The sequence below is a fragment of the Antechinus flavipes genome, chromosome 5 (genome assembly GCF_016432865.1).
Source record: "Antechinus flavipes isolate AdamAnt ecotype Samford, QLD, Australia chromosome 5, AdamAnt_v2, whole genome shotgun sequence".
NCBI lineage: Eukaryota > Metazoa > Chordata > Mammalia > Dasyuromorphia > Dasyuridae > Antechinus > Antechinus flavipes.
Genome location: NC_067402.1, coordinates 264,180,164 through 264,192,649, shown reverse-complemented (window position 1 = coordinate 264,192,649; position 12,486 = coordinate 264,180,164). Strand labels below are relative to the sequence as shown.

General features: G+C 35.5%; 1 protein-coding gene across 2 annotated transcripts in view; it reads left to right on the top strand.

Moving 5' to 3' along the window:
* DCN (decorin) overlaps positions 1-12,486 on the top strand; it is a 50,326-nt gene that overhangs the window by 25,350 nt on the left and 12,490 nt on the right. For both annotated transcript variants that reach the window (XM_051962807.1, XM_051962808.1), the window contains exons 3-5: positions 103-215; positions 9,345-9,558; positions 11,301-11,414. In XM_051962807.1, coding sequence (XP_051818767.1) covers positions 103-215; positions 9,345-9,558; positions 11,301-11,414 — 441 coding nt within the window. The remainder of the gene's footprint in view (positions 1-102; positions 216-9,344; positions 9,559-11,300; positions 11,415-12,486) is intronic.

Sequence of the window (12,486 nt, the reverse complement as noted above, 5' to 3'; positions counted from 1 at the left end):
GCTGGGAAAGCAAATTATTGTAACATGAAAAACATTTTTTTTTAAATCACAATTTGTAATTAGGTAAGTCTTTTCCACTGATCACTTATCTTTTTTTCACAGGTCTGGAATCAGTGCCAAAAGATCTCCCTCCAGACACAACCCTACTGGATTTACAAAACAACAAAATTACTGAAATAAAAGATGGGGATTTCAAGAATCTGAGGGATCTTCATGTAAGTAAATAATATCCCCCCCACACACATACAATTGAACTAGCCCCAAAGATGACCTCAAAGTCAAAATGAAATGAAGAATATTTTGTGGTTTAATCTTTTACTGCATAAATAAATAAAAATACTCAATTATTTCCTTCTCCAATAAATTTTCTCTTACTCTCTTTCATTCTTTCTCATTCCTTTGCTCTCTCTAGTTCTATCTCTGAATCTTTATGTCTCTGTGTGTCTTACTATTTCTGTCTCTAAATTTTTTCTCTGTTTATATTTTTGTTTCTGTCTCTTTCCCTTCCTCCCCCTTCCTCCATTCCTCTTTTTTCCCTCTCTTCATGTTTTCTCATTTCTTCTCTTCTCCTCTTATTACTCCTGCTCTTCCTCCTTTTCCTCTCTCTCTGTTTCTGTCTCTCTGTCTCTCTCTGTATATATCTCATCTTTTTTCCTCTGAATTTCTCTGTCTCTTTTATTTCTCGGTCTTTCTAACTTGCTCTTTGTCTCTGTCTCTCTTTCTCTCTGTCTCTGCTTATTTCTGCTTTGGTCCTTCCAACTTTCTCTGCCAACTCTCTGTATTTTTATTTTTCTCTTTCCTTCCATCTCTTTGTCTTGGACTATTTCTTTGCCTCTCTTTCTTTGGATCTGTTTCTATCTCTCTTGTATATCTGTCTCTTTCACTATATCATATTTGTTAACCCATAAGAATACCTTCCACACTTTGGGAAGGTCATTTTTTTGACCTCTTGATAATTCAAGTTTAGAATTTTGCTCTGTCAAAGTCTTCCAAGATTTTTGCTTGCCCCCTCATATAATGAATATAATTACTTCCCATTTTTTTCACATGAAACAGGAAATATGGTACCAAACCCAGTCTTGGATTCAGAAAGTACTGGATCTAAGTCCTGCCTCTGTCTCATTCTGGAAGTATGACCTTAGACAGCTCCCTTTTCCTCTCAGTCATTTCAGATAATTAAAAATTAGACTATACATATTAAATAAGCAGCATGCTAACTGAGAGATCTTAACCTACACAGATCTCTTTTTCTCCCTTAAAAAAAAAAAAAAAAAAAAAAAACGAATAAGGAAAATGTTTAGAAACCATTAGATTAACTTGCATTTTGCATCATTTCTGTTGCCATGGATAATGACAAAATTTCAAAGATGTAAAAATACCTGTCAACTTCATTATACATTATATGTGTCTTGCCTTTATATTTCCAAGGATAATGGCTTGTTGAAGAGCTTTCTGACATTTTTATAGTCTTGGAAGTGAGTTTGTTTCCTCTGGTATTCAGCCATTTAATGAAAGATAAGAAACACAGATTCATTTTCGCATGCTGACCACCTTAATTTTGGGAAGAATTTAGGAGAGGAAAAATGGGGTGTGAGATAAAGAGATATTAGAGCCAAAAGACTCAGGCTCTTGACTTTCAGCTGTGATAATACTAATAGGGTCTTGGACAAGGAATTTCTCTCTAGATCCGAGTTTTCTTATCTGTAAAAAAGAATGTTGGATGAGATTGTATTTAAACTCCCTTTCAGCCCCAACTCTATGATCTTATGACAAAATTTAATGATTCTTCTACTCTTTCTTCTGTGAATGTGGCTATTACATATTTGGTTTTTGACATGCTCTTCTTCATAATGGATCACAACTGTTTTGAAAGAAACAATAAATTCTTTGGAACATGGAGATTTTTAATTCAAGTCTCTTTCCCCTATACCTTCCTAAATTGCTAAATACCTATAGGGATAGGCCTGGACATATAATTTGATTAATCTAGGGAATTCTTGGGTGAGCAAAATCCCTCAGTTCATGCAGGTTGGTCTCTTTCTTGAAACTTCTAATTTTAAAGAGTTGTCTAAGGCACTGAGAAGTTAAGGGGATCTTCTCAGGGTCACAGTATGTGTCAGAAGTGAGATTTGCACCCAAGTCTTTAATTACATTTGAAGCCTGTTCTCAATGCATACTGCTATTTTGCTTCTCTCAACAATTATTATCTAAATAAAGCCCAAACTCCTTATTCTCATTTAAATGGCCTTCCCCATTCACACAACAGTCTATTATTGTTATTGTTGTTGTTCCTAATTTGTTTCATGTCTTAGCTTTGTGACCTCATTTGGTGTTTTCTTGGCAAAAAAATAAATAAATAAATAAAAAATAAACAAGGTTCACTATTTGCTTTGGAAACTGAGGCAAACAGGGATAAATGACTTGCCCAAAGTCACATAGCTAAGAAGTATCTGAGGCCATATTTGAGTTGGATTTAGGACTTCCTGTCCTAACTATCCCCATCCTTTCAACCTACTATTTTCAGTCTAATCTCCTATGATACCTCAAGTTTAATCTTTCTCCAATCTTGACTTAATTTCTAGTGCTAAAACATATTTTATGTTTTTCTATATCTTTTTTTTTTCGCATCATTCCCACCTTCTTCACCTTTTTTCAAATCAAAAACTTAACCTAGCTAAATTTCAAGGTTAAGGTGAAGTTCCATATAATCTACAAAGGTTTTTCTAACCATCCCAGCTCACACCCCAATTTCCAGCAAAACCCAATAGCACTTATAACCTTATTTATCTTGTCCTTTCTTTTTGAATTATCTCCCTAAATAAGTTATAGACTTCTTGTGTTTTGGAATTCTCCTATTTTTCAATAGTCTGCTTAAATGTTGAGAGTGATGTTCAGTAAACGTTTGTTGATTTTAATCTTGTAATCTTTTTAAAAAGGATGTCAGAATGTTTATATCTCATTTGAAAGATCCAATTATGTTCTCCATAGGGTTCTTTCCTGGACATTCTGCAGAGATCTATAATTCTTATTTATTTGTCTAATGGAAGAACAACAAAGAGCCTGGATAATTTAAATCAATAGGCAATTATCCCATACCTCATTCTAAAATTGAATAACAGCCTCATTTTGCTTTTAACCTAAATTTCTAACAAAAATCAGAATTAACTAGTTTCTGTGGCAGTCATATTTTAGGAGGGGAAATTATGCTTAATGAATTCTAATTTCCTTTCCATTTCCATATTTATGACCTTATGAACTTGAAATTTGTGGTCTGCTTAAAGAATAGACACATTTCATTTCAATAATCTTCCATCTAATTGTTGAACAAGCATTTGCTAATCAAAAACTATGTGTCAGGCACTGGGAATACAAAGACAAAAAAAATGAAATAATTTCTAAACTTTCTCTCTGAATATGTATCTCTCCCTATTTTTCTGTCTCTACTTATTTTCCCCTTTCCTCCTTCCTCCATTTCTCTCTTGTCCTCGCCTCTCCTCTCATTTCTTTTCCTCTTTTCCTCTTCTTAATCCTCCTCCTCCTCCTCCTCCTCCTCTCCTCCTCCTCCTCCTTCTCTTCTTCTTCCTCTTCCTCCTCCTCGTCCTCCTCCTCCTCCTCCTCCTCCTCCTCCTCCTCCTTCTCCTCCTTTTTCTCCTCTTCCTCTTCTTTCTCCTTCTCCTTCTTCTCTCTCTCTCTGTTTCTCTAACTTTCTGGATTTAACTGGAAGATACTTTGAAGATCATAAAAATTGACCACTTCTTCTTTTCAGATGAAAATTGAAAGACACAAAAGGATAAAGTAACTTGACAAGAGTCACATACCTAGAAAATGTCAAAGTCAAAATTTGAACCTGTCATTATGACTTTAAGTATATCACCTATTGATACCAACATATACAAAAAAATGCAACAAGTCTGTTGTTCAGTGGTTTTAGTATGTCCAACTGAATTGACTACTTGATGCTGCAAACAGAGGAGTTATGTTTAAATCCCGCCTCTGATACTCATTTTCTGTGTGACCTTGGACAAAACATATAACTTATCTGGGCCTCTTTTATGTCCTTTATAAAATGAAAGGACTGGATGAGAATGTCTCTGAACTCCCTTCTAGTTTAAAATCTATGGTCTTCTGATCTCTTTTTTCTTCTAAGCATATTTCTACATTTATCATGTTGCACAAGAAAAATCAGATTAAAAATGAGTAGAAAAAACAAGCAATCAAATAACAACAACAAAAGATGAAAATGCTATGTTGTGATTCACACTCAGTTCGCACAGTCGTTTCCCCCAGTTTAAAATGAACGAATTGCACCAAATGCCCTCTGAAATCTCTTCTAGTTCTAGATCTATACTCTTATGGTCTCATAAGTCTATACAGTTGAGTTCTTGCTTTGCCTTTCTCCCTATTGACTTTAATTAGATTATTTAACATCTTATCTGTTTCTGATAAGAAAACAGAAAAACTATTGCATGACATGGACATCAAACTTGCAGATTACACAGATCTAGGAGGGAACTTCCTGGGTGACAGAATCAGGATCTAAAAGGAATCTTGGCAGACAAGAGCAATTAGGATAAATCCAATAAGATGACACTTAATAAGGATGGGTGCATTATGTCCTGTAGATAAAAAAGAACTTCACAAATCCAGGCCAAGGAAGGTACAGTTGGACAGCAGTTCTGAGAAATAGTTGGGGTTTTTAGTGGATTGCAAACTTAACATGATATGATCTGACAAGCAAAACCAACAGCTATACCAACAAATGGATGGGTTACATTAAAAAAGGAACCATTTACAAGAATAAGGAAGTGAAAGTCCCACTCATTCTATTCTCACTAGACTTCTTTTTAATGAGTTATGAATATGTGACCAAAGGAGGGGATCCAGGAAGATAATCAATACTTGGAAAGAACTTTAAAGGTTGTCTAAATGTTTCATTTTACATTTGAGGAATTTTACATTTACATCAAATAACTTATTCAAGGTTAAAGAGCTAGCAAATATCTGTGACAAAGCTTGTTTTTTTCTGGCTTCCAGCTATACTATGTTGCCTTCTGATGGTGAGGGACATTAAGTCTATTAGGAATGAATGAAAAAACTACATGTGTCTCAGAGAAGAAAGGATTCAGAGGAGCTGTAATAATTCTTTCCAAGTGTCTGAGAGGCTGACATAGACAAAGAATCAGACTTTTTTGGTTTGGCCTCAAATGGCAGATCCAGAGTGAATGGAAATTTAAAAAAAAGTCAATTTGGAGGAGGAGGGGGGGAAAGAACAAGATCAAGAAGAGGAGGAGGAAGAAGAACAACAACAAGAAGAAGAATGAGAACAAGAAGAAGAGGAAGAAAAACAAAAGGAGGAGGAAGAAGAAGAAAATGAAAGAATAGAGAAAAAAAAGAAGACAATGAGAGAAAGAAGGAAAGCAAGAAAGAAAAAAGAAAGCAAGCAAACAAGAATGCAAGCAAGCAAGAAAGAAAGAAAGGAGAGAAGGAAAGAAGGAAGGAGATAGAAATAGAGAGAGAAAGAATAAAAGAAAGAAAGGGAAAAAAAGAAGGAGAGAAAGAAAAGAAGGAAAGATTTCTTAACAATTAGAACTCTCTGCAATGAATGACCTGCCTTGAGAGACTGGGAATATCTTTCCTTGGAGATTGTGAGATAACATCTGAGACATGTAATGAGGATTCCTTTTGGTGAACTTGATTGTTTAGGCTTCTTCCAACTTTCAAATCCTCTGATTATTTGTCAGTTACTTGACTTTGCATTTTACCTCTGCCACTTATGTATTGCAAAATGGTCCTTTTTCATTCTAATATCCCCTTTATAGAGCAGTAAAAAGAACATTGGATTTGGTATCAGAGGACCTTGAATTCTGTCATTTGCTATTCTTATGACTTTAGTTAAGAGACTTTAGCCAATTTTGTGCCTCAGTTTCCTTTTTATTATAAAATGAGGAGATTGGACTAGATGGTCTTAGAGGTTCCTTTGTCCCTAAATCTGTGAAATGTAGCAACCTCAAAATGCTGAAAAACATGATACATTTTCCCTAAGTTTCTTGCTATAGCAACTTTTTAATGGGTGGAAAATGCTCTTTCCTTAATACCAGGTTTTTATGTTTAAGTATAATTTGAATAATTTGTTTAAATTGCATACATCCAATTTTATAATATGAGGGTTATCCCACTTGCTTGCTGTTCTCTTTAAAGTGGGAGTCCCTAATGACATGTTCTTTTCATTTCCAAGCATGCTTTTAAATAGCTTTTTTGTTTGTTTTTAGCAGCTATCATCTCTGTGATCTAGCCTTTTTTCTTGGTACTTCAAAGTATCTATCAGAAAAAAAAGAGGATTGTTAAGTTTTTTAACCATTCATAAAGTGGGTAGCAGCTCTTTCATTCATTGACCCATCCGCCATAGTGACTACACAAATGTGTTCCATAGTTTTAGCTGCAAAAACCCCAATTTGAATAGATGCAAAAAAGAAAAAAGAGGACCCTAGTTTAAAAAATCATTTAATGAATGTAATATATATTCTAGTTAAGCAAAACCTTTTAAATTGTGTTGAAACCGCATATGGTCACATAACTGAAAGTCAAGATTATAAAATTATGATTTATTATTAGTAAATGTTTGGTTCTTATACCTATTGCACATACCTATATACCCAAGGTAAAATAAAAAATTTCTTAACTTAAAGGGACTGTGAATGGAAAAAGTTTAAGAAGCTTTGTAGTAAAGGGACTAGTTTATAAGTCATTAAAAGGTTCATTTGACATCTTTGTAGTTTTATGTTGAAATCACCAATCCGATCCAATTGAAACCATTTCAATAAACTTTATTTTATTTATTAATTTATTTCAAATTTATTTAGTTAAAGAAACTGTACTAAGTAAAGAAGCTATAAAGACAAAGGGAAATAGTCACTGGTTCTAGTGAGTATGAGTATTTGGCATATAAAGAATTAAGTATATACATGATACCCACAATAGGAAAGATAAGATTCTAACAGCTAACATGATCAAGAAATACTTCTTTGTTTTGCATAACTTCATAAGTGTTTTCTTAATTGTGGGTGTGGAAATTGGAGAGAACCTAGAACTCAAAAATTTTGAAAACAAATGTAAATGTTTTTGTTTTGAATGTAACCAGGGAAAATATTAAATAATAATAATAAAGAAAAATTTCCTTTAGGAAAATACACATGAAAACTTCAAAATTATAAAAAACTGCATAACTATATAATAGTTGAGAAAAGATCATATTCTATGAAGTGGGTGACTGAGCGTAAACTTTGAGGGATAAATAGATCAATTTGGCTTGAAAAACGAATCCCTAAAGACATATGCTGTTCATTAAGTCTCTGAAGGTACAGCAGAGTTAGGTTTTTGAGAGTTCAGATGCCAAAGTGAGGAGTTAGTATTTTACCTTAAAAATGAGGAGTTGTAGATAGTTTGGGCAAGAGAACCGCATTTTTCAGGCATCTTTTAGATAGCATATTTTTTTTCAGTTATGTAGAGATGAAATAGGCAGACTTCCTACCCTCAAGGAGATTAAAATCTAATTTAAAGAAGGTGGTATACAGGAATTAATTTTATAGATTCAAAAATTAAAAGTTGAAAGGGATTCTAGAGGCCCTACTCATTTTATAGGTGAAAGGAATGAGGTCCAAAAAAGATTAACTTTGTCTAAGATTACAAGTAGTGAAAACAAGATTATGATTCAAGGAGTGTGATAAAAAAAGAGGGAGATATCTAGAAAAAATGCTTTCAAGAAAGTTTAGGATTTGAATCCAACTCCTACAAGCATCTGTGTGGATTTGGGGAAAGTCACTTAATCAGGGCCTCAATTTTCTCATCTGTAAAATTAGATATGCATATATCTGTGTGTGTAGTGGAAGAAATTTAGCTCCTTTGAAGCTCTAAATAGTATGATCTGCTGCTGATGATTTAATGGGTCAAGAGGAAAAACAAGAAACCAACCAAAACAAAACAATAAAATATTTTGACCATAATGAATAATTTTAAAAATGAGTATGAGTGGCAGTGGAGTCAGGAGTCCTGAGTTCAAATCTCATTTCTGAATCTTTCTACCTTGATCTTGAATAAGTTATTTATCTTCCCTGGGACTATTTCTTCAACAGAAAAATGAAGATGACATTTGATTTGACTTGTGATATACAGACTTAAAGGCAGGCAGAGAAGGGATGGGGTCAAATTTGGAGCCCTTGCACTGGGCACTTGCTAGTTGTGCAACTAGGGGTTGAAACTTTAATAATTACATTTTCTTTTGGGGACCTGAGATATCTGAGGCAGGGATTTATAATGGATAGTGCTCTGTATGTGAAGTGAGAAAGCATGGTTTCAAAACTTGCCACAGAATATTATTAACTATGTGGCCTCTCTCCACTCCCTCCTTCCTTCCCTTCCTTTTCCTTGTTCCCTTCCTTTCTCTCTCCTTCTTCCCTCCCTTCCTCTTTTTCTCTTTTTCTTCCTCCCTACCTCCCTCCTTTCCTCCTTTTCTTCTTTCCTTCCTTCCTTCCTTCCTTCCTTCCTTCCTTCCTTCCTTCCTTCCTTCCTTCCTTCTCTCCTTCCTTCCTTCCTTCCTCCTTCCTTCCTTCCTTCCTTCCTTCCTTCCTTCTTCCTTCCTTCCTTCCTTCCTTCCTTCCTTCCTTCCTTCCTTCCTTCCTTCCTTCCTTCCTTCCTCCCTCCTTCCTTCCTTTCTTCCTTCCTTCCTTCCTTTCTTCCTTCCTTCCTCTCTCCCTCCCTCCCTCCCTCCTTTTCTCTCTCCCTTCCTTCTTTCTTTCCTTCCTTCCTTCCCAGAATTATTGGCATCTGTTGGGCACACGGTCACTTTAGAGAATTGTCTCAAAGGGTCACTTGCTCAGGATTATGGAACCAGTATGTGTGAAATGCAGGACTTTAACTTAAATTTTTCTTAGTCCTGGATCAGTTCTTTACATTCATATGACATTACTTCTTGCCTAGGCAGCTTGTTGTCACAGCAGATAGAGCACTGTGGCTCTAAGTCAGTAGAATTTGAGTTCAAATCCACCCTCAGATACTTTACTAGATGTGTGATCCAGAGCAAATCACTTAGCTCTTTTTGCCTGTTTTTTCTTCTTTAAAATGAATTGGAGAAAGCAATGGTAACCTAAACTTTGCCAAGAAAACCCTTAATCAAATCATGGAGAGTTAGACATAATGAAACAACTCAACAACAACAATAACCTCTTACCTGGCACTTATTGGTAATGGGCACTTGATAAATGCTTGTGGAATTGAACAAAATAAAACTACATTACTGCTCAAGGGGGTGTGGATAACCTTGGAGATGATATTGATTTTTTTTTTTACAGGCTTTGATTCTGGTTAACAACAAAATCAGCAAAATCAGCCCTGGAGCCTTTGCTCCTCTGGGAAAACTGGAGAGACTGTACCTGTCCAAGAATCAGCTAAAGGAACTGCCCATCAACATGCCCAAGAGTCTCCAGGAGCTGCGGGCCCATGAGAATGAGATCACTAAACTGAAGCCAGCTGTCTTTAATGGGCTCAACCAGATGATTGTTATAGGTACTGGAGATACAGTCACCATAACCTATCCTTTCGCCCTTCAGTCTCCTTATCTGTGAAATATTTGGGATGGTGAATAGTGGTCTATATGATTTCTAGGATCCCTGAATCCTGTGGAACTGGGCTTCTTTCAGCTCTATAAGCATAACATGAGAAAATGCATTAGGGTCTTTGTCTAGAGACTGGGTGGTTGGAATAAAAGTATCTGTGTTTTAGATTCTGGTTCTGACAATTATTCTGGCTATATGGTGGCAATCAAATTGCTTCCTCAAGCAGTCTTGGATTCTTTACCTGGAAAATAGGGATAATATTTGCATTGTTTTCTTCAAAGGCTTAAGAAAATGCTTTGTAAACTCTGATGTGTTATATAGGAAGAAGAGAAAGAGACAGAGACAGAGAGACAGAAAAAAGAGAGACATAGAGATAATGATAGAGACAGCGAGACAGACAGGGACAGAGATGGAAACAAAAAGAAAAAGAAGAGATAGAGACAGACAGTCAGACAGAGAAAAACACACACAGAGATAGACAGAGAAAAGAAAAGAGAATTAGAACAAGAAAGGAACAGAGACAGAGAGAAAGGAGAGAAAGGAGAGAGAGAGAGAGAAGAGAAGAGAAGAGAAGAGAAGAGAAGAGAAGAGAAGAGAAGAGAAAGAGAGAGAGAGAGAAAGAAGCAAAGAAAGAAAGAAAGAAAAACAAAGAAAGAAGGGAAGACAAAAAGAGAGAGAGAAAGCTAGGGAGAACGAAAGCAAGAGAGTAGAGAAAGAGAGTGAGAGCAAGAGCAAGAGACAATCATGTCTCTAGGATGAAAAAGGATTATTTGATTTCATTGGCTCATTTTACATCTGAGAAAAACAACTCCAGTGATGTGAAGTGAGTTGCTCTCATACGAGAAGTCATTAACAACAAAGACAGGGTTTAAACCCAATCTGTGATTCTGTAGCCACCATCCTCTCCTTTATGCTACTTCTGAACATAGGCTAGAAACATGAAAAAGGGCTATGATCCATTGGTCTGTGGGCTTCCAAAAAATTAGTCAGTCCTCAGGGAAAGAAAAGGGCAACAATTTCTTTTTTCTTTTCTGTTTTCATGGGAATCTGAGTTGGAGAAATTCTGAGGTCAAGGCTGTATTTTAGCAACATCTAAGAAAGGAATTCAGTCATATACAGAGGTGACATTATTTGTTTAACATGGGGCTGATTTGGTGCACTATAAAATTCTTGTGTTAGATATTTGCTTAAAGCTAGCCTCCTTGGCTATGGTGTAGGGGGCTTTTTGAGCAAACTCCCCTTTCCTAGCCCTGATTAATCTTTGAGTCAATTTCTATGAAGCCTTATATTATTTTAATGGCCTTTGATACTCACTTCCCAAATTGTTAATGAGATTGTAAACTCTAACATCATGGGAAAGCTGCCAAATTATACAAATGTTAATTCAATTTGGCCGTACCATAAGGTGTGCTTGGACAACACTTGCCTCCTGTGGGCAAAGCCTTAGAGAATTTCCTGGGAGGTCCATGAGCATGGATTGCCAAGTGCAGAGAATTCCAGTTGTTTTATTTGACTACTCCAGGGAGGAGGAGAAATAACTGGCAACTTTCTAAGTCTCTCATTTGTTTTGGTCAACTAGAAATTGGTGAGAGGAATTTTGAGTTCATTCTCCTTGGGATTTTTAAATATAGGAAGTTTTGCCATTTAATATCCACAAAACATCTACCAAAATCTTCTGTGTTATTTTCACAGAACTGGGCACCAATCCTCTCAAGAGTACAGGAATAGATCCTGGCACCTTTGGTGGAATGAAGAAACTCTCCTATATCAGAATTTCAGATACAAATATAACTTCTATCCCTCGAGGTAAGAATTTCAAAGTACATAACTGACTAGAATGTTTTGAGAATTGTAGAATTTATGAGATCTCTGATAATAGAAGGATATGTAAGTTCAGTGGGTTGGGTCCTACTTCAAGTAATAAAGATCTCAACCCCTTGATAAATTAAAGGAAAAAAAAAAAGATAAACAATAATAAATTAGGGGCTGGTCTCCACGAGCAAACTTGGTGACAGGAATGTTTGATTCCTATAAATAGAAGGTTCATCACTCAACCCAAGTCTTTTCAGCTTGATAGAACCTACATTTTTTAAAATAGCTTTTTATTTACAAGTTACATGCATGGGTAATTTTACAGCATTGACAATTGCAAACCTTTTGTTCCAATTTTTCTCCTCCTTTCCCCCACCCCCTCCCCTAGATGGCAGGATGACCAATACATGTTAAATATATTAAAGTATAAATTAAATACAAAATAAGTTTACCTGACCAAACTATTATTTTGTTGTACAAAAAGAATCGGACTCTGAGATATTGTACAATTAGCCTGTGAAGGAAATAAAAAATGTAGGCAGGCAAAAACATAGGGGTTGGGAATTCAATATAATGGTTCTTAGTCATCTCCCAGAGTTCTTTCGCTGGGTGTAGCTGATTCAGTGATAAAACCTACATTGACAGCTCAAGGTCACTTATAAACTATCAAACTCAATCAATCAACATTCATTCTATGTCTATTTCATGCCATACTCTGTGCTATGTATTAGAAACAAAGACCAAAAAAAAAAAAACAAAAAAAACCCAGTTCCTTCTCTTGAGATAGCCCCTGAACTTACATATCTCTATCACATGTTCAGAGACATAACGATCCAAATTAAAGTCCTTCCAGCTGAACATGCTATCTATGAGACCTGAAGCAAGTCATTTAATATATCAGTGTTTTAATTAATTCTAATTTAGAAAGTGCTGACCTGTACTGAGAAAAGGAATTTCCTTATTTACAGATCCATTATCTATCTCTTGTCCCCATTTGTCAATTTGGAAATGTCTTCAAAAAATGAGACACTATGTGGGATAAGGTCCTTCTTTGTAGTGATTATTA